This window comes from Bos javanicus, chromosome 18, assembly GCF_032452875.1.
Source record: "Bos javanicus breed banteng chromosome 18, ARS-OSU_banteng_1.0, whole genome shotgun sequence".
Taxonomy (NCBI): Eukaryota; Metazoa; Chordata; class Mammalia; order Artiodactyla; family Bovidae; genus Bos; species Bos javanicus.
In genome coordinates, this window is record NC_083885.1 from 55722554 (window position 1) to 55749092 (window position 26539).

Genomic DNA, 26539 nt, shown 5'->3' on the forward strand with positions numbered 1-26539 from the left:
CATGCTACATCCTCAGAATCCAAACAGTGTCGAGTATATGGTGCGCTGGATGGAGAAGTTATTGATTTAATAGCTTAGGTAAGCCCATCCTCCACGTAGGGACTCTTTGCTAGGCGGCGGAAGGGTATAATACTGGTAACTGATCATACACGCATGCGCCCAAGATCCGGGAAGTGTGTTAGGGTAAGGGGTGGAGCATCCAGAAGAGTCTCGCGGACAGAGGCGGTTGGAGTCCAGAGCGCGAGGTGGAAGGGGACGGCTTGGGGCTCACGCGCGTGCGCACTGTGACTTCCAGCCTGCCGCGGCAAAGGCGTCTAAGACGCCGGAAGGCGGGTAGTGGCTTCGCGCGTGCGCAGTGCCTGCGGCGGCCCCAGGGTCCCTGTGAGTGAGTTGTGATTGACTGGCGTAGCGCGTGCGCCTTGCGAACGGCGGAGGGATTTGAGGCTGTTCCCACCCCTTGGCCCTGTCGCGAGCCGAGGCCGCGCGGGCTCGTGAGCTGCGGCCTGGTGCGCGCGCTAGGCGGGCGACAGAGACTGAGGGACGCGGACGCCGCCGGAGTCGGAGCGAGAGCCGGAGTATCCGCTGCTGAGGGGCCGCCGGAGCCGCCGCGAGCCTCCGGACCGTCGCTAGGCCGAGGAGGGCGCCGCGCGGCGGGTGAGTGTGACTGAGTGGCCTTACCGGGTGCGGGGCCGCTACCCACAAGCCCCTGCGGTGAGCCCCGGTCCTTTCCCCGCGGCCGGCCCCAGTCCTTTCCCCGCGGCCGGGTCCTTTTCCCGTGCCACCGTCACAGCACTTTTTTGCATCCCTTATCCAGAGTTGTCTGGTCACTTAAGCTCTCTTTCCATAGCCCCTCTCCTCCTCAGCATTTACCCACAGGCCCTTGCGGTATGTTGCTTTTTTCTTGTCGCCTCCGCGGACCCTTACCCATAATTCATTTCGCCTGTGGGGTCCAGATCTATTACCCACAACCCCCTGGCTTGAGAGGCTTGCTACTTTTGACCCCCTTCCTTAATCCAAGACTTCCTGCGACCCTCGCCCCGTAACCTGTTATCCACGGTATGGGACCACCAGCCGCCACTGCCCTGGATTCCCTTTCTCAGGATCCTTGATGTCCCCACAACCGCTCACGGACCCTCAGCCCCGCGGTTCCTTGCCCAGGACTCAGACTTCACTACTCAGAAACCCTTTTTTAGTCTTTGTTTCCCTTACCGGTTTGGCCCGTCTTCACACAGCTCTCCCACCAAAACCCTCTTTCATTCAGATTTACTCCTTTTCCTTGTGACTTAGGAGCGCGCTGTACAGAACCTGTTTTGATACTGAGATTTTTGCCTCTATTTCCTTCTTTTCCTGGGAGTCAAGGGGTTATAGGGGCTTCCCAGCCTATCTCCCCCAGCCCACCCTAATATAAGGCTTCTGCTCTCAGACTTGGCAAGATGACCCAGTTCCTGCCGCCCAACCTTCTGGCCCTCTTTGCTCCCCGTGACCCCATCCCATACCTCCCACCCTTGGAGAAACTGCCACATGAAAAACACCACAATCAACCTTACTGTGGCATCGCGCCCTACATCCGAGAGTTTGAGGTGAGTTCAGTGAGCAGACTTGGACCTGGGTTGGGTTCTGGGGGGTTGCGGGGCTGGATTGGAGAGTCCAGTGTCTGGCCAGTTTTCTAGGCTGGGTGATTATTATTTCTTTATTTAGCTGCCCCCCGTTTTAGTCACGGCATGGGAACTGTTAGCTGTGGCATGTGGAATCTAGTTCCCTGACCAGAGATGGAAATGGAACCCAGGGCCCCTGCACTGGGAGCGAGGAGTCTTAGCCCCTGGACCACCAGGAAAGTCTCAGTTTTCTTGTCTTGATTGGGGTTCATTATGTATCCCTTGTTGAGTTTTTGTGACAGTTCAGTAGTTTGTGACAGTGACTACCAGTTGAGGATTCAGACTGTCCAGTTAAGTAGTCCTTGGCACATTTATCAGCTGTGTAACCTTGGACAAGTGGCAGATCCTCTTAGTCCTGTGGTCGCTTCATCTATAGCAAGGGAATGTTTATATCTTCTTTGTTATAATTGACAGAATTAATTGGAAATTTTGTTACGGGGCTTGGCACCAAGTAGTCAGTGAAGGTCAATAATTCTTATTTTATTTACCACTTTTGTCGTTAAAGGGTTAACACCAGGTGATGTGCTGTTAAGATGGTGGTCTTGAGAATTTCAGCTTTGTACCCTCAGGACAAACATAAATAAATGACTTAGGCTCATGGACCTCAGTTTTTTCATTTGTGAAATTGGGATAACAGTCCACGTCTTAAGGTGATCAAAGAACACCTGAGTATGTTGGCACACAGCCAGAAGACTAACCCTCTAGCATGAATGGGAAGGGAGGAGGAGGAAGTTGCAGACCAGAAGTTAATAGTGAGATGACAGAAGATTGGTTCTTTAGTGAGACTTGCCACTCTCAGTGAACCGGTACTTGGAAAATGTTATTAGCCAATTAAACTAATAACTGTAGGTGTGTGGCAGGCGAGGGTCATGTGCCAGTTATTTGATGGGAGCTTGCTGAGGCCTTTAAGAACTGCCCTGGCCCTCAGAGGGTGTCCAGTTGCTTATCCCTACGCTCTGCTTTGCTTCAGGCCTGGTTCCGATTCCTGTCTGTAATAGAGGACGAGTATTGTGATGTTCACAGTGTGATATGATAGAGGACTGCAGATCGATGCTCTTGATAAATGCAAGAGGATTGTTTTCTCTCTTCTAGTATTTTTAGAGAATACAGAGTTAAAGAAAATCACACGTCTAAGTTCAATGAACATAAAACTACTCTGTTAGATTGCTGTAGACGTTTCTGCGTATTTTGTCTCAGTTTCTCTACTTCTCTTGTCACAGACCAGTAACTGTTCACAGATTGCATTCGTCAACGGACCATGCTTTGATCTGCACTGTTCCCCCGCCTCCACTGGCCTGGGAACTGTCCATGTTTGTGTGGGCATGTGTGTAAACGTGCAGGAGAGTGTGGCCAAGATGTTTGTTATTTCTTGATTGGCTCTTCCTGGCTGTCTTCCCCTTCCTCCCACCGCTGTCACTCTTCTTATTCCCAGGACCCTCGAGATGCCCCTCCTCCAACTCGAGCAGAAACCCGGGAGGAACGCATGGAGAGGAAGGTATGTAACGTTTGCCTTCTGCCTCACGTCTTTTTTTTTTTTTTTTTGCATCTTACTTTAGGATGTTCCCTGATATCAGGGCCCTTCTATCTGTATTCAGTTGTCTACCTTTCTCCTGACAGAGACGGGAAAAGATTGAGCGGCGACAGCAGGAAGTCGAGACAGAGCTAAAAATGTGTAAGTCTCTCCTCTTTTCATCTCTTGTTCAAGCATGCTTGTGTTTCCCTTCCCCAGGTTCACCCCAGGACTCTTATTTCGGAATGTGGGCTGTTGTCAGTTCACTTTATTAGCCTCCACTATTTGCCAAGGCCTATATTTGGTTTAGGCTTTTAAACAGGAGAGCACGGAATAAGGGCAGACAGAAAGGAAGACTGATACTCTGAGCTGCCTCCTGCAGGGGTCTGCCCTTGGACAGGCAGCCACTGCCCAGCTGGGTCTCCCAGGCCGAGGCAGTGAGGTCCGGACTCATGAGGCAGTTGTGGTTCCACCTCAGCTCCCTGGTCCTTGGGCTGGGAGTGCTTCATCCCTTCCCGGTACAGGAGGAGTCTGAGTTTAGGGGAGGGACATTGTAGTCATTAACCAGACTTCACAAAAGAGTCCCGTATCAACCTCAGGGGGCCTTTTCTTATTAGAGCAAGGACTGTATAGTCAAAAGATGGGTTTTCCTCCCATGCTCGTGAGGCTCCGGTGAATCACGTCACTCTGAATCACATTCCCTGGAGGAGTCCATTGCTCATGGAGCTCATCAGACAGACACCTGACAACCGAATACTGGGGTATCTCACCTCAGCGCTCTGAACTCTGGCTTTCACTGCGTTCCTGTCTTCTTGGATGCCTCAGAGGCATCTTACACTGTGTCTGGACCACAATCAGGATTTCCTCTCCTCACCAGCCTGGTCTTCTTTCGATGTTTCCTTTACTGGAAATTGGTCATCCAGCTTTTGCAAGTCATGGCCAATTGTTTCTACTCAGTTTGCTTTTAACACCTTTTCTTGCTGTGTCCTTCGATTGTCACCAAGACCTACCCATGCTACTCTCTGAATGTCACAGATCTGAGTATCCTCTCTGTCTCCACCACCACCGAAGGCCCCTCTAGCCTGGACACGCAGTCTAATGAATTTACTTACGTCTCTGTCCCCCGCAAGTCCTGTGGGGCTCTTTGAGACACAACTCTTGATTATACCTTTCTCTGCTAACGGCTTTTTTTTTTCCTCTTTGGGCTGTACCATGTTGCCCTCAGAATCTTTGCTCCCCAAACAGGGATTGAATTTGGGCCCTCTGCAGTGAAAGTGCAGAGTCCTAACCACTGGGTTGCCAGAGAATTCCTATATAGGTTCCTTTGGCTTTCAACTTAAAGACCAAAGTCCCTTCCCTGACCGCTGAGGGTGCATTCTGCCCATGCTCCCTCCCCTCTTGCTCCAGCCTGCACTGGCGTCTTCTCTTGCCTCTTCTTTCCCAGATGGTCTCCTGTTGCTGGGGCTCTGCCCAGGCTGTTCCACCAGTCTCGCATGGTACCTTGGTGTGTATACAACTGCCCTTTATGTCTCTGGCAGCATCACTCCTCAGGGAAGCCTTTCATGGCTTCCTTGCTTGGGTGGAGTCCCCTTGCACACCAAAAGCCCTGAGTCCTGCTGCAGCTTGGTCATTTCAGTCTGCGGGAGGAATTCACTGACGAACATCTGTGTTACATTGGTTCACAGTGCAGGAAGCAGGGTTCTGGTGGAATTTGCTCACCATTGTGGCCCCAGCTCCTGTAGGACCTGGCACACACAGCTGTTGACAGCAGTTGACTTGGGGGGCCTCTCAGCTCTGTTGCTGGGGCACAGGCCTTGGAGTCTGACCCACGTGAGTTTAAAAAAAAGGAAAAGAAAATAATCCTGGCATGTTAAACGGTACTGAGGATGCAGTTAGTTGAATTTAGGATATGGGAGACTGTATACGACAAACTTGTGATCCAGTTTCCATAAATAAACATGAAAGCTGGGGAAGCAGGTGGGAAGGGAGTGGACCAAAGGGGTTAAAGAGTCAAAGGGCACCTCAGCCAGATGGTCATTGTGGAGCTTGTTCGGGTCCTGGTTTAAACGAGCCACCTGCAGAAAGCTTGTTTTGAAACAGTTGAGGACATTTGAACACTGCGTTTTGTTGAAGATAAAGAACTAATGTTAACTTTTTAAGGTTTAATACTGGTACTGTGGTTACTGTTTCTTAAAGTCTTTATTAGGTGTTACAGTGGTATTATATATCTGGAGTTTGCCTTAATATACTGCTTGGGATAGAGATGTAACCAGTGTTGCCATGTGGTAACCATTGAGGTTGGTTCGGAGGGGTTCATTATACTGTTCTCTCTTTGCTTAAGTGTTGAACTTCCCCATGATAGAAAAGGAAACAAAAAGGATGGCTCAAGTACAGCAGGCTTTCTCTGCCCTAGGAGCCTCCGTCCCCCAGTGCAGAAACGGGCTGTGCCTTGCCACCATTAACAGCTACTGTTCAAGGGCACCTTGCTTGTATTTCGTGTTTTTTATTTACAGCTTTCAAGTGCAGTAGGGTTTGTTACTCCAGTTTTTAAGACAAAATGAAGGTCTGTGGAGTCTGGGTCCGCTTAGCAAGAGTCAGAGTTCTAAGATACTTCCTCGTTTCTCAACCCCACAGTCTAGTCCTTTGAGCCCCTGCTCTGGGCTGCTACGTAGATAACCTCTTTGCCCAAGGATTCCCTGAGGGCAGAGCTGCCAGCAGGGTGGAGTGGCGCGAGGGTGTGCGCGTGCTGCCAGTGAACTGCTGATGAACCTCAGCTTATTGCCACCGTCTTAGCTGAAATTCGTGGGCACTGCGCTAGCTTTTACCTTGGGTCACGCTCCTGGGCCTCTTGGTTAAGCAAAAGCCATAGTGTCTCTTGTGCCAGGGTGGTTTCCCTCTGTCTGCTGGGCACCTTTGGCTGCTCATGCAGAAGCTCTGCTCTCTGCTGTTTGGGCTCCATCCGCTCCTGCAGGCAGTCATTGGGTCCCCCATAATGCCACTGCAGTACCACCTACCCCTAGTGGTGCTGAAGTTTGTCTCCTGTTAAATACACCTTCATGTCAAATGGTATTTCAGTGAGGCCTTTCCTGACCTTCCCAGTAAAATGCTTCTTCCCATCTCTCTGTTGTTACTAGATAGAACTGGATGATTGTTGGTCTTAGGTTGTTTACCGGCAGCCTCCCTGCAGTAATAGATGAGCTTCAGGAAGGCAGGGGTCTTTTTTTCCTTTTTTCACTGTTGTTACCCCAGCACCTATGGGAGTTTCAGGCACATAGTGCTTAACAGATATCTTTTGGGTGAATAGATGCAGATTGAGACACGTGGGCACAGACAGTTACAACCCAGAGGGACGGGCTTCGGGTGAGGAAGTGAGGGGCAGGCACAGGGGTGAACATAACCTGTCCGAATCACCTGTGGAATTAGTTCTGTAAGAGTCTGGCTCTGTCTGTGGAGCTGGTTGGTCCTCAGTGGTCTGGCAGTAGTAAGGCTGGGAGTTCACGCCATCCTCCCCTTCTGGCCTCAGGGCCAGCTGTGGGTTCCTCCCTGAGGCCACAGGGCACGGGGAAGAAATCAGGGGTTGCCATCTAAGGGTTGCTTGATCTCAGGTTTTCCTACGGGCTGCAGTTGCAGGCCTTGCCGATGGGTGGCACTGTGGCACTGCAGGTGGCAGAGGAAGCAGTGCCTGGCAGGATCAGGCTGCTTCTCCAGAGATGCCCTTGGGGCTTAGCTACTCCCACCTGGGAGGGACTTGGGCCTCAGGATATGTAGGCCTGGAAAAGGGGGGCAGTAGGCTGGCCGCCATCGTGTCAGCTTGAAGTCAGTCTTATCCCTTCCTTTAATCAGCCTAAATCAGCCACTCAGATGAGGTCTGCTGTGCTTCAGGGCAGTTGGGGCTCAGAGAGGGGCCTACCCGTGGTGGCCAGGTGACCGGAAGTTCTGGGCCTGTGTCCGTCAGTCTCTTTCTTGCTCTGTGATACTGTTGACAACGTCTACTCACAGAATTTTTTTTTTTATCCTGCACAGGGGACCCTCACAATGATCCCAATGCTCAGGGTGATGCCTTCAAGACTCTCTTTGTGGCTAGAGTGGTGAGTCCCCAGCTCCCAACCCCTGGAGCCCTAGGCTACGGAGAGCGTGGATGTGGACAGTAGACTTGGTCCATGGGGTGTTTGAGGGCTTCTCTCACTTCATTTCTGTCTCCTTGTAGAACTATGACACGACAGAGTCCAAGCTCCGGAGAGAGTTTGAGGTGTATGGACCCATCAAAAGGGTGAGTAGACCAGAGCAGGGGTGCTTGAGTTGAAGGTGTGCGGAGGGAGGGAGGAGGCACTGCACCACTTCGGGCTTCAGACTCCCCGGCCTGGGTTTCTGTCCTGCCTGCACATCCATGCCGGAGTCTCAGGGTAGCAGAAGGAAAACAAAGACATCATGATTACTAGCTGCTGATTTAGAGCACAAGTCAACAAACTGCAGACTTAGTGTCTGTGAATGAAGTTTTGTTGGTATCCAGCCAGGCCCACTTTATTGTCTGCAGCTGCTGTTGCTGCGAGGCAGTTCGGCAGGTGTGACACAGACTGTGTGGCCCTGCAAGCTGGAAATATCTGCTCTCTGGTCCTTTGTAGAAAATGTATGTTGACTCTTGTTCTAGAGCACGGCTTCATGTATAACGGACATTTTTTTCATTTGATTTAGAAGTTATTCAGGTGCTCTGGGCTCTAGCAAGGGCTTGAGGTCATTGTGCTCATCAGTTGCTAAGCCCAAGGCCATTAGAGTATCAGTCACTCTGGGTCCTTGAAGGGGCCGGGGGAGGGTCAGAAGTATCTGTTGCTGGCATCATCCAGCCCAGAGCTGTGTGATTGATAGGGTGAGTTGTCCCCTTGTCAGAACTGACCTCTGCCTCCTGCCACCCACCCTCCAGATACACATGGTCTACAGTAAGCGGTCGGGAAAGCCCCGGGGTTATGCCTTCATCGAGTACGAACACGAGCGGGACATGCACTGTGAGTACCTCCCATCTGCACCCTGCCCTCTGGCCCTCTCTCTTCTCTGCTGCCCCAGCCCCTTCCCGTCGTCTGTCCCCCACCCCCTCCCCGCCAGACCTGACATTAGCGATGTCTCTTCTCCTCCTCCCTCTGTTTCTGATATATCTTTTTTTTTGTTTTTTATATACATGTTTTTTAAAAAACAAAAACCAAAATCCCCCACAACGTGTGTGTGTGTGTGTGTGTGAACCTGGGGAGGTAAGTGTCACACGTTGAACCTCAGGGGCAAGGAGGGAACTGGTGGGGGCTAGGGCGAGTTGGAGGTGGGGGGAGGGGTCGGATTTTCGGGGAGCCTCTCCCCATTTCCCCCAGCAGATTTGGGGGTGGCCAGGTTGCAGTGAGGACTGGCCTTTGAACCTGCCCTCTCCTCCCCCCAGCTGAGCTGGGGCTGGGCCACCCGACCCTCCACCTCCCCACCCCTGGCCCCCCACCCTGTTCCTCAGCGGGCAGTGGGCTGGTCTGCGTGTTCAGCGCCTGCCCCCACATCTCCAAAGCCCCCGTTGAGGCCGCGGCGGCGTCCACATGGGCAGGGCTGGGTGGGCGGGGGTGGGCAGGGCTGCGGCGTGTCCAGGGGCCGCCGTATTAATTGACTGTTCTTATTGTCACTGCAGCCACCACGCAGCTGGCTTGCAGCTGATGCTTACGCTCCCCTTACAACACCTCAGTGTATGGTTGGTATAAGGGTTTGTATCATGGGTAAGATCACTCAGCACCGCACACCAGCCCAGCTTAGCCAGGCAGCTCAGGAGCAGCGAGGCCTCCCTCCTCCCGCCCCCAGCCGCCCCTCCGCCTCCCCGCACCCAGAGCCCTTTCCTTGTTTGGGTGCCCTCTGTCCCTTCTGGCCCCATCCAGGTGCTCTCCGACAATCTTGCTGATCCCAGGAGGGGAAAGATGCTCCCCGATGGGAAAGGCAGCCGGCCTCTCCAGTTGGGCTCGGTTTAACCCCAAGCATACCTGGCTTCCCGACGGCCGTGGCACGGCGGCGGGAACACAGTGGGGCCAGGGCTCCTGGTGGAACCCTTCAGCCCTCCTTCCTCTCCCGGCCCCTGCCCCTTCTGCGGGCCATCACTGTGGTAGCCCTGGAGAGTCTTTTTGGTTGCTAGACTCAGGTGCTCTGCCCACGTCCTGTCTGCCGTGTCACAGTGGAGCCTCCCGAGAGGCTGTGGAGCCCAGCTGCTCTCCAGAGTGCATGGACTTGGGGATTGCTGTGGGAGGGGTCGAGCGACAGGCTGTGAACAGCTGAAGGTGCTGGAGCTTTTACTGAAAACCCTTCCACTGGCTGGAGACCTAAGAGAGGGAGAGAGAGCGAAGCCTAGAGATACACACGTCACATTTTTCTCTGCTGTTCTTCCCGGGTTGGGCCTCTTCTGGGGTTTGGGACATAACCAGAGCAGGGGTCCTTTGCTTGACTGTGTCCCCAGTCCTGAAATCCCTCCCCCGCTACCCTCCTCTGGGTTCAGGGGCCCAGCGGCCCCTTCCCTTTGGATCATGGGCAGTACTCCCATCTCCTGGACCCCCGAAGTTGTCCCCTTGTGTGCCAGCCTTTGGGCTGAAGCAGGTGGTGGGAGGGAGTGAGAAGTTCAAGGTGGAAAAGTCATTCCATGTGCTGAGAGGGGGTGGGGCCTGTGCCTAGCTGAGCGTGGATTTTATGGGGAAAAGCTGAAGGTGAACAGGTTTGCTAAGGCCTCCCTAGCCGCCTTTTAGAATTCAAACAAGATAGTCTTTTCAAGTTCCCAAGCTCTATGTTAACCCTGTCTCCCCGTCTTCCAAGGCCTCCATGAGGTTTCTTTGGGGTCCACCACTTCCTCTGCCTGCCTCCAGGCGGTGCAGGAGATGTGGTTCCTCTCCCCTCCAGGGGCTCCCTAGAACCCCCTGGCTCCCTTCCCCGTAGCTTTAGCTGACCCCATGGTGGTGGGTGTGGGGTCTGTGCGCGTGCTCAGGTAAGCTTGGGGGCTCCAGGTAAGCGGTCCCGTGTCCCCCCCCGGGAAGCCCGCCTCCTCGCCAGGCCCCCAGGAGTTGCCGAGCCCCCCCCATCCCGCTCGGTTTGGACACCCGCAAGGCCGGCATCGGTAAATGGCACCTTTTTCTCTTCCTCTGGTTGTTATTTGGGGGGGGAGCGGGCTGGGGCGGGGCTGGGTATTGTGGCTGGTTGAGGATGACCCCCTCAGCCAGGGCTGGGGGTTGGGAAACAGGGACATTTTTGGCCTCCCGAGAGCCCCACGTGAGACAGCCCCAGGCTCGAGCCTGTCCTTGGCTGTGTCCTGCCCACCCGCGGGACGCGCCCCTCCCCGCATCTCCCCCTCTACTCCGCACCCTTCCTGAGGCTCAGGTCGGGCTCGGCCTCTCCCGGCGCGTGTTGCACTGGGGTGTGGAGGGAGAGCTGGGCTGGGGGCTGGGTGGGTACAGTCTCGGCAGGTAAGGCAGGGATTTTCAGTAGCACCGCACGACTCCCATGCCTCCCTCCACTTCCCTGTGCCCCACCTGCTGTAGGGGGCCCCCATAACCCACCCTCTACTCCCTGCCATCTAAAGATTTCTCCTGCCCCCTTCTGGTTCATTTTCTGTTCTGATGTCTGTTCCCCCATGCTCACCCTCCCCCAACAAAAACCACAGTAAAAGGAAACCGGTGTGAACTGGGGTGCGGAGTGGCCGGCCAGGCCTCTGCTCCCAGCATGACGTTTTAGGGTGCATGCCTGGGGTTGTGGAGGAACCCTCCCCCACCGCAGAGTCCAGCCTTAAGTTAACCTCCAGTTTCTTTGCAGCGACTTTGGCCGCCTTGGTGGGAGGGGGCTGCTCTGTCGAAGGGGAGTAGGCCTGGCCTGGGAGCCCAGGGCAGTGGTTAGGGTTAGCATAGTGGTTGGGAGTGGGCCAGCCCCCCCCACGAGTGTTTGGGGGTGATGAGGAAGCAGGTGGTGAGATGGAGCAGGCCCCTCCCGGGTTGGGAGAGGGTTGTCTGGCTGTCAGTTGCCTGGCTGGCTGGTGGGCCTGTGTGTGTGCGTGCGTGTGCGCCGAAGTGTGCTGACGGGGACATGGCGGGTGGGGATGCCACAGAGCGGGGCCGTCGCCTGACTAGAGGACCCTCTGGGGACTCCTCCCCCTCCCCTTCCCCGCATCTGTTGCAGCCGCTTACAAGCATGCAGACGGCAAGAAGATTGACGGCAGGAGAGTGCTTGTGGACGTGGAGAGGGGCCGCACCGTGAAGGGCTGGAGGCCCCGGCGGCTAGGTGAGCGTGCCCTGCTCCAGCTGGGCTCAGGGTCCTGCCGGCTCCCTCTCCCTTCTCTTCCCGCCTCTGCTGCTTTCTGTCTTCTCTTCTCCATGCTCACATTCCTTCTCCTTCTCTCCAGCTCAGTCCCTCGGTCTCCAGCATTCTCTTGGTCTGTTTTTGTTTTTTATTCTGGGTTACCAGTTAGGAGCGAGAGTACTGACCTGGAGAAGCCAGTCTGGGATCAAATTCTGACTTGTGCACTACCTGGCAGGTGGCTTTCTCCCCTTTTCTGTCTCATTTTCCTCATCCTAGAAAGTGGGAATAATTGAAGAGCTCACTGAGTTCAGCGTCTCAGATACACAGCCTGGCAAGTGGTGTACAGTGGGGCTTGAAAAGTCATTCTGTCATCCACTTAGACTTTGCTCCTGCTCATCCGGCCTGTTCGTTCATTGATTACTGAGTAAACGCTGGTTTGATCACCAGCTGCATGGTAGGCTTCTAGTCAAGGATGAGACATACATGGTTGGCCACTGCCCTCAAAGCTTCCTACCTTCAGTCCCTCGCACTGTCGTCTCTTATTGTCAGTTACCGTCTCAGTCAAGGTCAGGTTAATAGCAAGTACCAGAAAACAGTATACAGGGGTCTTTTGGTGTAGAGTCCCAGTGTCTCGGCCTTGTTGGTGTAGAAACCCCAGTGGTTTGGAGCCCAGAGACGGGATGTCTGTGGACCTTGAGGCCCTGGTGGTTGAGCCTGCAGCATCCAGAGCGGCCGCAGGCAGCTCTGCGCCTTCTGCCTTGTGTGCTTGCTGTCTGTGCGAGCTGGTCCCTCTGGCTCTCCCCACTGAGCCAGTGTGGCCTTCCACAACGCAGTCTTGCATGAGTCTGCGCTTGTGGGTGGGTGGATCTAAGTGGCTCAGCGTTGGGCCTGGACCTGGGGCTGAGGTCGTGCCATCCAGACTTGGCTATTGAGGACCAACTCCAATGAGGGGGAGTGACCCAATTGTCAGAGAAAATAGTCTTCCCTAGGCAGACACCCTAGGTGGGTCCAGTACCCTCTGATCTTATTTCTGCCCCCAGCCCACTGTTCTCATGCTTGACTTGCCTTTACTGAGTATATCACACACGTATCTGCTGAGTCAACTCAGTACATAGGTTCTCATCTTCCTCTCTGGTTTCTTTGGGTTGGAGTGAGTCCTTCAGTCTCCTGTTGGCCATTGTAGAATGCTGGAATCTCAGAATCTTCTAGTTTGATTGGCATTCCGACTTCCTGATGGTAATAGCCAGTGCATTTTGACCCAGCGTACATGCAAAAAAAATACATTTAACGCAAACAAGAGTTTGATGCAACAGTAATTTATTTTTTCTACAGTATATACTAGTATTTTATATTCTGTTTATCTTTTAAAGAAACGTGTTGGTTGCATCCTGTCAGAGTTAGTGATGTGACTCCACTGCTGGGTTGTGACCTGAACATTGGAGGCACTGGTCTGTTTCTCCGCATACCTGCTGGGTGGCTTGTCCCCTGTTCAGATGTTTCATGTCCATGTCCAAGCTGCCTCTTTTCCCTTTTCACCCTCATTGCTGAAAGCTATTCCTTAGATGAAATAGCTTCACGAAGCTCCCTTCCAGGCAGTGGGGGCAGAAGGGTGAGTGAGAGGGCAGCTTCTGGAGTCAGCAGGGAGTCACGTCTCCGCTCTGCCCTTCCTTGACGAGGCGCCCTGGGCAGGTGGCTTTTCAGCCTGCGTTTGTTTCCCACGTGAAGGAGGAGGTTAGCTGCTGCTGCTTCCGGTTGTCCTCGTCTCCATTTGCTGCTCGTCCAGCTTTATATCCTGGCTGCCGGTCCCGCGTCCTGATCGAAGGCTCAGTACAGGCTGGAGGGAGAGGCAGCTGTTAATCAGCTCTCTCTTGTACGTGCTCATACACACACATACACACACAAAATTGGAAACTCCACCTGAGACACATGTGAAATTGGAAACTCCACTGAAGTTCTGAGGAGAGTGTGTGGTCTGTGAGTGGAGAAGGGCCTCAGCCGGTAGGTCAGGGCAGGCTGAGTGAGGAAGTGAGGTGTGGGTTAAGGTGCGGAGGGTAAGTGGGAGTTTAGAAAGGAAGATGAGACTCCAGGGGAACGTGTGAATGATCCCCAAAACTAGGCAGGAAGGACATGGAGACCATGAAGAGGTTGGAAAATGCCTGGAACCTTTAGAGCCAGGGGCCCTTGCCCTCAAAGACAGGGAGGAGGCCGGCCTCTGACCTTGGCTGGGGCAGTGGGGAGCCACTGTGGGCTTTGAGGGCGGGTCATGGCTTCAGTTAGATCAGGGCCCGGGATGACCGGGGGAGAGGGTCTGTCAGGGGCTGGGGCCTCCCCGGCGGGGGAAGTGAGCTCGGAGCCCGATGAAGGCGCGTCCAGCTGGCGCTGTGCCCTTCTGATCTCCGCACTGCCCGCCGTCGGGAGCGCCAGGGCCTCAGAGACACCGAGGCTCGGGGTCCTCGCCCGCCCTGACCGGCCTGTGTCTGCCCGTCCTCAGGAGGCGGCCTGGGCGGCACCCGGAGAGGCGGGGCGGACGTCAACATCCGGCACTCGGGCCGGGACGACACCTCCCGCTACGATGAGAGGTGAGGCCGGGCCCGGTGTCCTGGGAGCGGGGCGGTGAGTGGGGGAGCCCTGCCGCAAACCTCTGCCCACCTCATCCAGGCCCGGCCCCTCCCCGCTGCCCCACAGGGACCGGGACCGGGACCGCGAGCGGGAGCGCCGGGAGCGAAGCCGCGAGCGAGACAAAGAGCGGGAACGACGACGCTCCCGCTCTCGGGACCGGCGGCGGCGCTCGCGGAGTCGCGACAAGGAGGAGCGGCGGCGCTCCAGGGAGCGGAGCAAGGACAAGGACCGGGACCGCAAGCGGCGCAGCAGCCGGAGCCGGGAGCGGGCGCGGCGGGAGCGCGAGCGCAAGGAGGAGCTGCGCGGCGGCGGAGGCGGCGGCGGCGACATGGCCGAGCCCTCCGAGGCCGGCGACGCGCCCCCGGATGACGGGCCCCCCGGGGAGCTGGGTCCCGACGGCCCGGACGGCCCAGAGGAGAAGGGCCGGGATCGTGACCGGGACCGACGTCGAAGCCACCGCAGCGAGCGGGAGCGGCGCCGGGACCGAGATCGCGACCGAGACCGGGAGCACAAGCGGGGGGAGCGGGGCGGCGATCGGGGCAGGGATGAGGCCCGAGGTGGGGGTGGCGGTGGCCAGGACAACGGGCTCGAGGGTCTGGGCAACGACGGCCGAGACATGTACATGGAGTCCGAGGGAGGCGACGGGTATCTCGCTCCGGAGAACGGGTATTTGATGGAGGCTGCGCCGGAGTGAAGAGGCCGCTCACCGGCTGCTTGGACGTGTTCCTACTCTCCCTGCTGTCATCCTCTCCCCCACCTTACTGGTCACCACCTAAATCTGCCAGCCAAGGGTAGGAGTCTCCTTATTTGTTTTGGTCTCTTGGATTTAAAAATAAAATTTCTTGTTGATAATGGGTGCTTGGTTTCTTCACTGCTCTTACTGTCTTCCCCAGGAGGTTGTCACCTTCTGACTTTAGATGGCCCCACTCTGGTTGGTGTTCCAGGACTGGAACTGTATGAACTAAGGCTGGGGCTAGTCCTGGGACACGCGAGCTGTTTAAAATAGGGTAAGGAAGCCCTCCTTAAGGGTCCTTGATGCCTTTGTATCTTCCTTCCTTGCTTTTTTTCAGTGCTCCCACACATTTCTTGTGGAGCTGTTCATACCCCCAGCTGGGTGCGGGGATGGGGCTCTGGGCCATGTTTTCACAAAGGAAGCATGAGAGCAAGATAAAAAGGTAAAGAGAAAAGACAGGCTTGTCTATAAGTGGTATTGGGACAACTGGCCGGCAGCTACATGTAAAAGAAAAAAACATCCTCAATGCCATATACAAAAATAAGATGGATTGGGGCTTCCCTGGTAGTCCAGTGGTTAAGAATCTGCCTGCCAATGCAGGGGACATGGGTTTGATCCTTGGTTTGGGGATATCCCACATGCCAAGGAGCTGCTCAGCCCAGGTGCCACAGTGAGAAAGCACTGCGATGAGAAGGCTGCACAGTGCAGCCCCGCTTGCCACAACTAAAGAAAGCCCACATGCAGCAGGAGAGACCCAGTGCAGTGAAAATACAGTTTTTTAAAAAATGGACTGCTGACTTAAGTGTAAGACCAGGTATTAAAACTAGAGGACAACATAGAACACACTCTGACATAAATCACAGCAATACTTTTTTGGAACCGACTCCTAGAGTAATGGAAATAGAAGCAAAAATAAATGGGACCTAGTTAAAAGCATTTGAACAGCAAAGGAATCAATAAAATGAAAAGACAACCTACAGAATGAGAAAATATTTCCAAATACAAACAACTCATATTGCTCAATATATAAAATACAAACAACCCAGCCAAAAATGGGCAGAAGATCTAAACAGGCGTTTCTCCAAAGATGACGTACAGACGGCCAACAGGCATGTGAAAAGATGTTCAGTATTGCTAATTATTAGGGAAATGCAAATTAAAACCACACGATCACCTCACAGCAGACAGAATGGCCGTCACCCAAAGTCTACAAATAAGTGCTGGAGAGGGTGTGGATAAAGGGAACCCTCCCACACCACTGGTAGGAATGTAAATTGGTATAACCACTATGGAGAACAGTGTGGCAGTTCCTTTAAAAATACTTTTAAAAATAACTCACCATCCCACTCCTGGGCATATATGTCCAGAAAAAATTACCTGAAAAGACATGCATCCCAATGTACGTAGGACTATTTACAATAGCAAGGGGAGTTCCCTGGCAGCCCAGTGGTTAGGACGCCATACTCACTGCAGGAGGCACAGGTTCAGAGACCTGCGTGCCACGTGACTCAAGTGAAAGTTGTGTCCAACTCTTTGTGACCCCATGGTCGATACAGTCCATGGAACTTTCCTGGCCAGAATATTAGAGTGGGTTGCCATTCTCTTCTCCAGGGGATCTTCCCAATCCAAGGATCAAACTGGGGTCTCCTGCATTGCAGGTGGATTCTTTACCAGCTGAGCTACCAGGGAATCCCGAATGCCACATGGAGTGGCCAAAAAACAAAAAAGATAGGATAATAGCCAAGCCATGGGAGCGACCTAGATGTCCATCGACAGAGGAATGGATAAGGAAGATGTGGACTATATATGCCATAGAATATTACTCAACCATAAAAATAATGAAATGCCATTTGTAGCAACATGGATGACCTAGAGATTATCATACTAAGTGAAGTCAAAAGGAGAAAGACAAATATGATACTGTTTATATGTGAAATCTTAAAAAAAATGATACAAATGATGCATGCTGTGTGCATGCTAAATTGCTTCAGGTAACTGAAGTTGCTAAAGTAACTCTGTGACCCCATGGACTGGAGCCCACCAGGCTCCTCTGTCCATAGGGATTCTCTGGGCAAGAATACTGGAGTGCGTTGCCATGCCCTCCTCCAGGGCATCTTCTCAACTCAGGAATCGAACCTGTGTCTCTTATGCCTCCTGGATTGGCAGGCATGCTCTTTACCACTAGTACCACCTGGGAAGCCCTGATACAAATGAACTTGTTTACAAAACGGAAACAGACTCACAGACACAGAAAACAAATTTATGGTTACCCAAAGGGAAAGGGAGGAGAGGGATAAATTAGGAGTTGGGGATTAATAGATCAATAGATACACACAACTATATATAAAACAACAAGGACCTACTATATAACACAGGGAACTATACTCAGTAGATCTTGTAATAATCTATAATGGAAAAGAATCTGAAAAAGAATACATGTATAACTGAATCACTGCTGTACATCTGAAACATTGTAGATCTGTACTTCAATTAAAAAAAACTTAAAAAAAAATTTTAAAGATGTAAAAAGATTGGGTAGAGGGACTTCCCTGGTGGTCCTGCAGCTGACTCTCAGCTCCCAATGCACGGGGCCTGGATTTGATGGATCCCTGTTCAGGGAACTAGATCCCACATACAGCAACTAAGACTTTGCATGCCGCAAGGAAGATGGAAGATCCTGTGTGTTACAACTAAGACCCAGCATAGCATAAATAAATAAATAAAATAAAAATCAGGTAGAGTGGAGGGTCCTCACAGGGCCAGGACAGAAAATGGCCTCCAGTTCATGATGGCAGGTTCACCTTCTGCGTTTTTACTTCCTAATGATAGCAGAGGAGTAACAAAGCAAGGTTCCATCAGCGGTCGAGATGTCAGCACATTTCTGGATTAAAGACGAAATAGGACAGTGGCGAGAACACGTCAGTCTGGTGGCCACTTGAGAAGGGAGCCATCCACAGACCTTGGCAGAGAACTTACAGAGGCTCAGGACTGCAACTTCAGGTATAAGAAGGCTGCTGCTGCCGCTGCTAAGTCTAGTCAGTCGTGTCCAACTCTGTGCGACCTCATAGACGGCAGCCCACCAGGCTCCCCCGTCCCTGGGATAGGAGACTTGAACAGGATTTGTACACAGAACAATTGCACTCCGTTTCCACAATCAGAATGCCTAGGAGCTGGGCATTTGCAAATACAAGTTTCTCAGCCTGAAGGCAGAGTTGGCCTGATAATTAGAGGCAAACTGTCAGCGAAATCCAACTGCACACCCCAGTGTTGTTTTTTTTTTTTTAACTGCCTCAGTTTTTACAAGCATATAACCAAAGATCCCAGACATTTGAAAAAAATCTGCCAAAAGAGACCACAAGATAAATAGAGAAACTGGTCCTGGAGAAAACAATTTAGGGAATAATTGAAAAAAAAAACAACTTAATTCCTCTAATTACTGTATTTTCATAGATACTCCAGATGTTGAAACCATACTTCTGGAGCTGGCTATGAAAAACAGCCCATTTTGGACTTTGCTGGCATAGTGTGAGTGCTACATCACTTCAGTCACATCTTTGTGACTCTGTGGACCATAGCCCGCCAAGAGACCAGGTACATAAAGACTAGACAAGGGCTTCCCTGGTGGCTCAGCGGTAAAGAATCCGCCTGCCAATGCAGCAGACACAGATTTGATCCCTGGTCCAGGAAGATCCCATGTAGCTTGGAGCAACTAAATCCATGCGCCACAAGTACTGAGCAGCCCGGGAACTGCAGCTACTGCGCTCCCTGACATGTGTGCTCCGCAACAAGAGGAGCCACTGCAACGAGAAGTCCGCTTGCCGCAACTGGAGAAGGCCCGCACACAGCGACAAAGACCCAGCACAGCCATAAATAAATAGATAAAAGACTGGACAAAACATATAAAAGGAACTTGTGAAAGGCTTTGGGGAGCAAGCAATTGTAGGCCAGTTGAGGGGGTCTGATACCAGGAGGGGAAAGCACACAGAGGTGAGCTTCACATTCACTCCCGGTGACTCAGATAGTGAAGAACCCGCCTGCAGTGCGGGAGACCTGGGTTCAGTCCCTGGGTTGGGAAGATCCCCTGGAGGAGGGCATGGCAACACACTCCAGTATTCTTACCTGGAGAATCCCATGGACAGAGGAGCCTGGTGGGCTACAGTCTATGGGGTCACAAAGAGTCGGACAAGGCTGAGCGACTAACATGTTCTTTCACTTTTCCCTTGAGGATATTTGCCAATTATTGTGGCAGGACAGACTCAAAAAAGTGGTGGAAAAGACTCAGAAAGTGGCAATCCTCGACTGGGCTGAGCTGACAGAGTTTGGACCAGACAGTGGGACTTGAGGGAGAAACTCCCAGATGGGGCACTGAGTCCCAGAATGGACATGTAGTCTTCCCCGCAGGCATCTGCCAACTCCTAAGCAGCTCACTGTCCTTTCAAAACCCCCAGGGGGGCTCATCAGAAAGCACTAAAGGAGGCTAAGTTGCTGAGCAGCCATGTAACCCCGGGGGAGACAGGTTGGGGTTCCAGGCCTGCAGTGGAGAAATGGCTGTGCTTGAGGCTCCCAGAATAACACAGTATTGGAGTCAGCTCACATGTGAAATAGACCAGGCCTAAGAAAAACCTAAAACCAGACCTCTCCCCTGCCAGAAGAAAACTTAACTTTCTTTGGAGGAAGGGAGAGCCTACGTGGTCTTTAGTACGATGTGTGTGTGTCTTAGTCGCTCAGTCATGTCCAACTCTTTGCGACCTCCTCGACTGTAAGTCACCAGGCTTCTCTGTCCATGGGATTCTCCAGGCAAGAATACTGGAGTGGGTCGCTATTCCCATCTCCAGGCAATCTCCCAACCCAGGGATCGAACCAGGGTTTCCTGACTCCAGGCAGATTCTTTACCATCTGAGTAACCAGAGGCTAACCCTTAGTGCCAAAACTTAGCATCTATTCAAGGAGAAAAAGACAATAAGAACACGTTGGAATTATCAGAGGCTGAAATAATTATGTTCCCAAAATAAAGAAAAAAGAAGAATTTGACGAGATCTTTAAAATTGTAAAGTTTTAACAGGAATCTTAATAAAAAGTCTATTGGAAATTTCAGAACTGAAAACCATCTGCAATTAATTAGTAGACACATTTGGTAGTTGATTGACTTCCCTGGTGCCTCAGACGGTTAAGCGTCTGTCTACAATGTGGGAGACCTGGGTTCTATCCCTGGGTTGGGAAGTTCCCTGGAGAAGGAAATGGCAATCCACTCCAGTACTATTGCCTGGAAAATCCCATGGACAGAGGAGCCTGGTAGGCTACAGTCTATGGGGTCGCAAAGAGTCGGACACGACCGAGCGATCTTCACCATTGGTAGTTGATTAGATACTAGACGTGCAAGAGGAAAAAAGCATTAGAGGAACTTTCTTGAAGGACAAATCTTGCAATCTTTGTTTCCCCCCAACAGTCTTTTTAGGAAGTTATTAATAACGGGGTATATACTTTACCGAAATGAGGGATTTAAAAAGAGATGATCCAGTTCAGCAGAGCAGTGGAGGGATATCCCAGGATGGCAGTTTCTTGGTCCAGATTGGAGTCAGAGGATTAAAGTTTACAAGAAGCTTCAGGATAAAAAGAGTCAATAAAGTATGTGTTGTGATGCAGAGTTTGAAAGAAATTAAGAATGCGATGAAAGAAACAAAATAGATAGACATTACAGGGGGAAAAAATGGAAGCTGTTCAAGAAAGGAAATGTAATCACAGGACAATACTTGAGCTCATACAGCAAACAGTTAAGTATCGAATACTTAGACATAATGTGAGCCTTTTATTGACTGACCTAAAAACTGGTACCATAAAACTACCATGGGAAGAGAGGGGAAAGGTTGTAAGAGCAGAAAATCAATATGTAATATATTGCTAACACCTAAAATTGAAAAATTGAGAAATGATATGTTACTTAGCTACAGAAGCAACGAGCGGGTGAAACAGCCACACCTTACTGCCTCTTGCAGTGAGGAGAATCGGGACGGGGACAGAGGCTGGTGCTTTCCGTTTTGTGTGTGCGTGTGGGTTGTTTTGTTTTTATTTTTTAATTTTCTTGGCCTCCACACACGGCACGTGGGATCTTCGTTCCCTGACCAAGGATCAAACCCACACCCCTTGCTTTAGAAGTGCAGAGTCTTAACCACTGGACCACCAGGAAAGCCCCATGGGGCTGGTGCTTTTCAATATTCATCCTTCTAGGTCATGTACTGCTATATTTAAAATGGATAACCAACAAGGACCTACCTACTGTACAGCACATGGAACTTGGCTCAAAGTCATGCGCCAGCTTGGATGGGGGTGGTTTGGGGGAGAATGGATACATGTGTGTGTATGCCTGAGTCCCTTTGCTGTTCACCTGAAGCAACCACGACATTATTAATCAGCTATACCCCAATACAAAATAAAACGTTTGGGAAAAGATTAAAATGGACAAAAATATTTATCCTCCTGTATTATTTCATTTTGTTTTAAAGTCCATAACTATGTTCTGTTCTTTGTTGTTGTTAAAATGAAAAGAGAAAAATACTATGACGGCAAGAGGGTAAACAAACCTGCTCCAGTCCTCTCACTTTGCAAAAACCCCTTTCTGGATTCCATCCCACTAATGGTGAGGTTAACTGAGGATGCACTTTCTGCATCCGATGATGGTTGAACTACAGCCAGGCTTCTCCAGCCTCGTCTGCATCTACATGTCTCTGACTCTCTAGAGCATCTGACACCACTGCTCACTTCCTTTTACAAAAACACTCTCTTCTTGTGGTTCTCCCAGTTGAGTTTTCCTCCTACCTTTCCGGCCATTCTTTGTCTTCTTCCTGACTTTTATACAATAGGAGTTTTGAGGACTCAGTCCTCAATCCTCTTCATTCTATATTCTCTTCTCTCTAGCATACTTGTCCACTCTTCTGGTGTTATTTACCACCTTGGCCTAAATTCTCAGAACTGCTTGCAGGCTTGGTTTACTGCACCAGCTCCTCACAGTCAAAATATCCACTGTCCCGTCACCAGCATAGACCATCTTAGCAAAAGGCCCCACACGCACCTTAATATCCCCTTCTCCTCCGCCTCTCAGGCCTCATATACAATTAAGACACATCCAAACATCTCCAAATCTGTCCACATACCCTCCACGCCTCTGCTCATCACAGGATTACAGGGATGACCTCCTGATCTGTCCCCCTGATCCCAGTTTTGCTCCCATCCAATCCAGTCTCCACACAGTGTCCATGGTGATCTTAACATACACATGTGACCATGGCATTTTACTCTTAGGAGTTACCATGAAGTCCAAAATCCTCAGCATGAATAAGCCAACACACAAGGCAGTGCCTCAGTTATATCCTGTCAATCTTTCCGCCTTCCTCATAAACCACTCCAGTCCTTACTCTGCTATCCTGCCATGGGGGCTCTTTCTGCCTGGAAAGTGACCCATGCTGCCTCTCTTGAAGATCTTACCTCCAAGGACTTTCCACCAGTGTCCCTTCTACATCGTCACCTCCCTACTCTCATATCTGTCTACCCGCCTCCAGCACCACCCGCATCATAGAATAAGCTCTAGGAGGGCAGTGGGCTTAGTTGCCCTGCTCACCATTGTATCCATGATCTTGGGCCCAATGTGTGACATAGTTCAGTTCAGTCGCTCAGTCGTGTTCGACTATTTGAGACCCCATGGACCGCAGCACGCCAGGCCTCCCTGTCCATCACCAACTCCCGGAGTTTACTCAAACTCATGTCCATTGAGTCGGTGATGCCATTCAACAATCTCATTCTCTCGTCCCGTCTCCTCCTGCCTTCAATCTTTCCACAATGAATGTAGAAAAAACGGATAGAAAGGAGACAGACAGGTGAGGCGGTCAGGACAGACAGATGAGATGGAAGGTGGTGCAGACAGACAGAAGCTGCAATAGGAGGGGTCACTAACCCAACAGCCGTGTGGGGTCTGAGGGAAGGGGAGCGAGACAGGACCCGAGGCGGGTGGGCAGGCGCGCGCGCGCCGGGCCCCGCTTCCGCAGGGGGCGCTCGTCGCCGGGGCGTGGCCTCGCGAAGCCCCGCCCTCCTCGCCGGCGACCGGCAGGCGGGTGCCTCGCAGCGGCGGCGCGGACATGGCTGCGCTGGTGGAGCCGCTGGGGCTGGAGCGGGGTAAGTGCGCCCCGCGGCCCTGCCCACCCGGCCCCGGGTCTGCATCCCGGTATCCCGCCCCTCCCCCGGCAAGACCCCGGCGGGTGGGCGGGCCCGGCGGGAGTGGGCGGGGCGGGGCGCCGAAAGTCGGGCCGTCGGAGAGTGTGGGAGGGTCCGTGGGCGAGCGGGCCGGGGAGAGGGCGCCCGCTGCACGCACACCTCTGCGCTGGTGTCTATGGGGATCCCGGGCACGCAGGGCGCCCAGCTGGCCGCAGTCTCTCCTCTGCCACCTGCGGCGACTCTGCGGGCGTCCGGCCGGGACGCGGCTGTTCTTCCCCGGGTTTGCGTTCGTCCTGACTTGGTCTCTGGCCGCAATCTCTCCGTGTTCTCTGCGTCTTCGCGTCTCTGACTGTGTGTGTCTGTGCGCCCCGCCCCCGCCCCGCAGAAGTGTCCCGGGCGGTGGAGCTCCTCGAGCGGCTCCAGCGCAGCGGGGAGCTGCCCCCGCAGAAGCTGCAGGCCCTCCAGCGAGTCCTGCAGAGCCGCTTCTGCTCTGCCATCCGAGAGGTGAGAGCACCGCGGCGCCGGGGTACGGGGCGGGCGGCCGTGGTCCTCCTGGTCTCCCCGAGCCGAGGGACTACGCCTCCCAGCAGCGACCGGGGCGGCGCTCCTGGGGGTTGCGGGGGTGGTGCCCGCGCTTCAGCTCAGGGGTTCTTCGGGAGTTGTAGTTTCCGTGGCCTCGGGATTGCGGGGGCGGGGCGGACCCTTGTGTGGGAGGGTCTGCGGGCCTGGACGCCTGTGCTGAGGAGCTGGGCTGGCGGCTCCCTGAGGCAGGGCTGCGTCCTCACCAGGTGTATGAGCAGCTCTACGACACGCTGGACATCACCGGCAGTGCTGAGATCCGGGCCCACGCCACGGCCAAGGTAGGCTCCCCCCACCCCACGGCTCATGGTATCCACTGAATCTCATGGTCCAGCTCAGCGTCTTCCCAAAGCCAGTCATTCCTGTTTCCTCCTTCATGATGTTTGCCATATCTATCTATCACCTTTACTAGTATTTATAATGTATTTTGAAGAGTCTCACATTTGTAGCTTCAATGTCATATAAAAGTATCTTTGAAAGTGAAAAGAGGAAGTTTTAGTCACTGAGTCGTGTTCGACTCTTTGTGATCCAATGGACTATAGCCCACTGGGCTCCTCTGTCCATGGAATTTTCCTGGCAATTAGCAAGTACAGTTAGAAACTAGTATGAAATGCCTGACCAGAAGATAACTTTAAACCTTTACATGATGAAAACAATGAAGTTGGGTTAAACACTGAAATCTTACTTAGCCACGGTTAGATGCTGTTTGCTTGCTCGAGGCTTGAGACTCTCTGTCCAGGCCTTTGTTTCTCTCTGTAAAAAGGTGAGATTGGCAAAAAAAGTGAGATTCAAGACACACACACACCAAATGGAGACTTGCTCTTTGAAAGTGAAGTGTCCAAAGTGACTAAATCTGACGTCCTGTCACCAGAGTGATCTTGTGTTGACTTGTGTGGCCGGTGCCCCATTCTTGAGGAAAGCTCCCTGGCCAAATCCCTTTCCTGGGCAGGGGCCTAGCCTCTACCTGAATGCGTATGCCCATTGTGGGGGGTCCTCACCTCCCAAGGCTTTCTCTTTCCCAGGCCACGGTGGCCGCCTTCACAGCCAGTGAGGGCCATGCACATCCCAGGGTAGTGGAACTGCCCAAGACGGATGAGGGCCTGGGCTTCAACATCATGGGGGGCAAGGAGCAGAATTCGCCTATCTACATCTCCCGTGTCATCCCTGGGGGTGTGGCTGACCGCCACGGAGGCCTGAAGCGTGGGGACCAGCTGCTGTCAGTGAATGGTGTGGTGAGTTGGGGGCTGAGGCAGGGCTGGGGGCCATAGTCTGCCCAAGGTAGCAGAGTCCCTGTTTTTCATATTCACTCAACACACTGAACACTGCCTCTGTGTCTCACCCTGTTCTGGGCTTTGCTGTAGACCCTGAGAGTAACTAGGGGGTTTCCCAGGTGGCTCAGTGGTAAAGAATCCGCCTGCCAATGCAGGAGCCCCAGGTTTGATCCTTGGGTCAGGAAGATCCCCTGGAGAAGGAAATGGAAACGCACTCCAGTGATCTTGCCTGAAGAATCCCATGGATAGAGGAGCCTGGCGGGCTACAGTCCATAGGGTTGCAAAGAGTTGGACACGACTGAAGCAACTTAGCATGCACACATACTGAGAGTAACTGGCCTCTGCTGCTACTTCCAAGGACACCCTCTCTGGTGAGGGAGATAGACCCTGGCTGAAATAATCCTAAACCAGGGAGAGAATGAGGAAGCACAGAGCACTGTGAGAGCCCAGATGTGGCACCAGACCAGTGTAGATGAGGGAAGTTTTTGGAGATTAAGAACATTTGAGTTTGTTGTTGTTGTTTTTTTGGCTGCTCTAGGTCTTGGTTGCAGCATGTGGGATCTAGTTCTCTGACCAGGGAGTGAACCTGGGCTCCCTCCATTGGGAGCACAGAGTATTAGCCACTGGACCACCAGGGAAGTCCCCTTGAATTGGGTTTTGAAGGATGAGTAGGAGTTGGTGAAGAGTGTTAGGTTGAAGGTACTGTAGGCAGGGACTGTGACTCTGCACTCCTATGAGCTGAAGAGAAAAGGCTTGGTTCTGATGGACTAGGGCATGCAGATAATTAAAACCACTGTGGTTAGAGTAGAAGGAGGCAGAGCTTGGGGCCAGCTTGGGAGGACTGTGAGCAGTGGAAGGCTGCTCAGCCTGGAAGTATAGAAAGACCCCCTTGGGACTCTGGGGAATAAGAGACTGGGGGGAATAAGACACTGGAGGCCAGAACACCGAGGATGAGGTCTGAGCTGGGGCCAGGTGGTGGGGACAATAAACAGGGCAGGAGGGATGGATTGGGGGTCATCAGGCTTTGCCAGGGAGGAAGGGGATAAAGATGAACTGTCTGAACGGCCCCTGCAGAGCGTTGAGGGCGAGCAGCATGAGAAGGCAGTGGAGCTTCTGAAGGCTGCCCAGGGCTCGGTGAAGCTGGTGGTACGCTACACACCTCGAGTGCTGGAGGAGATGGAAGCCCGCTTTGAGAAGATGCGCTCCGCCCGGCGGCGCCAGCAACATCAGAGCTACTCGTGAGCCCTTTGCCACCACACCCCTGGGGCTCCTCTGCCTCCCTCATCCCCAGACTCCCAGACCAGGCCGGTAATTTCTGAGACACTGATTGCCACCCCCAGCCCTGGCTCCTTTCCTTGGGATTCTGACCTTTGACCCCGGCTCTCACCCCAAGCCATTCTGACTACTTTGGGGGCCCCTACTTAGCTCACTCCCACCCCAAGATGGGGAACCTGCTCTCTCCGGAATCCCTCAACCCACTTCCCTGGGCTCTTGGCTCTGGAACCCCAATCCTGGCTCTCTCCCATGCCTACTGCTGTCTCCTCCGCTGAGCTTGGCTCCCCTCTCTTCACCTTCCTTTTAGGTCCTTGGAGTCTCGAGGCTGAAACCACAGATCTGGACCCTCACCCCCTCCCCTGTACAGTATTTATTGTCACCAACTCCTTATTTAAAGATCTTTGACCCTCAC

The 26539-nt window shown here is 52.8% G+C and overlaps 2 protein-coding genes and 1 long non-coding RNA gene across 8 annotated transcripts; 2 read left to right on the plus strand and 1 right to left on the minus strand.

Annotated features, from left to right (window-relative positions):
* Nucleotides 1-433: 433 nt before the first annotated feature.
* On the plus strand, nucleotides 434-14919 carry SNRNP70 (small nuclear ribonucleoprotein U1 subunit 70). 3 transcript variants are annotated; one of them, XM_061388982.1, is made up of 10 exons: nucleotides 434-654; nucleotides 1424-1580; nucleotides 3088-3150; nucleotides 3273-3327; nucleotides 7189-7253; nucleotides 7373-7435; nucleotides 8084-8165; nucleotides 11329-11430; nucleotides 13940-14027; nucleotides 14107-14919. In XM_061388982.1, exons 2-10 carry the CDS (start codon nucleotides 1434-1436, stop codon nucleotides 14759-14761), a joined length of 1320 nt encoding a protein of 439 aa, XP_061244966.1. In that variant the 5' UTR covers nucleotides 434-654; nucleotides 1424-1433; the 3' UTR covers nucleotides 14762-14919. The 3 variants fall into 3 exon arrangements, with proteins under 3 accessions (XP_061244966.1, XP_061244968.1, XP_061244967.1); XM_061388984.1 differs by having other exon boundaries at nucleotides 14134-14919; XM_061388983.1 differs by lacking the exon at nucleotides 434-654 and adding an exon at nucleotides 736-1056.
* LOC133230921 (uncharacterized) lies at nucleotides 12749-22739 on the minus strand. Its single transcript, XR_009730988.1, has 3 exons — nucleotides 22413-22739; nucleotides 20287-20400; nucleotides 12749-13282 (listed from the first exon to the last, which is right to left on the minus strand). It is a non-coding gene; the product is annotated as an uncharacterized LOC133230921 (long non-coding RNA).
* A 119-nt stretch (nucleotides 22740-22858) lies between these two features.
* Nucleotides 22859-26538, plus strand: LIN7B (lin-7 homolog B, crumbs cell polarity complex component). 4 transcript variants are annotated; one of them, XM_061388987.1, is made up of 6 exons: nucleotides 22859-22963; nucleotides 23388-23506; nucleotides 23791-23862; nucleotides 24604-24813; nucleotides 25927-26090; nucleotides 26435-26538. In XM_061388987.1, exons 1-6 carry the CDS (start codon nucleotides 22927-22929, stop codon nucleotides 26454-26456), a joined length of 624 nt encoding a protein of 207 aa, XP_061244971.1. In that variant the 5' UTR covers nucleotides 22859-22926; the 3' UTR covers nucleotides 26457-26538. The 4 variants fall into 4 exon arrangements, 2 of the variants coding, with proteins under 2 accessions (XP_061244971.1, XP_061244969.1); XR_009730986.1 differs by having other exon boundaries at nucleotides 22860-22963; nucleotides 25927-26160; XR_009730987.1 differs by having other exon boundaries at nucleotides 22860-22963; nucleotides 25927-26156.
* The last annotated feature ends 1 nt before the right edge of the window (nucleotide 26539 follows it).

Coding starts and splice junctions, on each gene's coding strand:
- SNRNP70 (XM_061388982.1), top strand. CDS start 1,434: ATGACCCAGTTCCTGCCGCCCAACCTTCTGGCCCTCTTTGCTCCCCGT. Junction 3,151..3,272: donor AGGAACGCATGGAGAGGAAG/GTATGTAACGTT, acceptor TTCTCCTGACAG/AGACGGGAAAAGATTGAGCG. Junction 8,166..11,328: donor ACACGAGCGGGACATGCACT/GTGAGTACCTCC, acceptor CATCTGTTGCAG/CCGCTTACAAGCATGCAGAC.
- LIN7B (XM_061388987.1), top strand. CDS start 22,927: ATGGCTGCGCTGGTGGAGCCGCTGGGGCTGGAGCGGG. Junction 22,964..23,387: donor GCCGCTGGGGCTGGAGCGGG/GTAAGTGCGCCC, acceptor CCCGCCCCGCAG/AAGTGTCCCGGGCGGTGGAG. Junction 23,507..23,790: donor TCTGCTCTGCCATCCGAGAG/GTGAGAGCACCG, acceptor CGTCCTCACCAG/GTGTATGAGCAGCTCTACGA.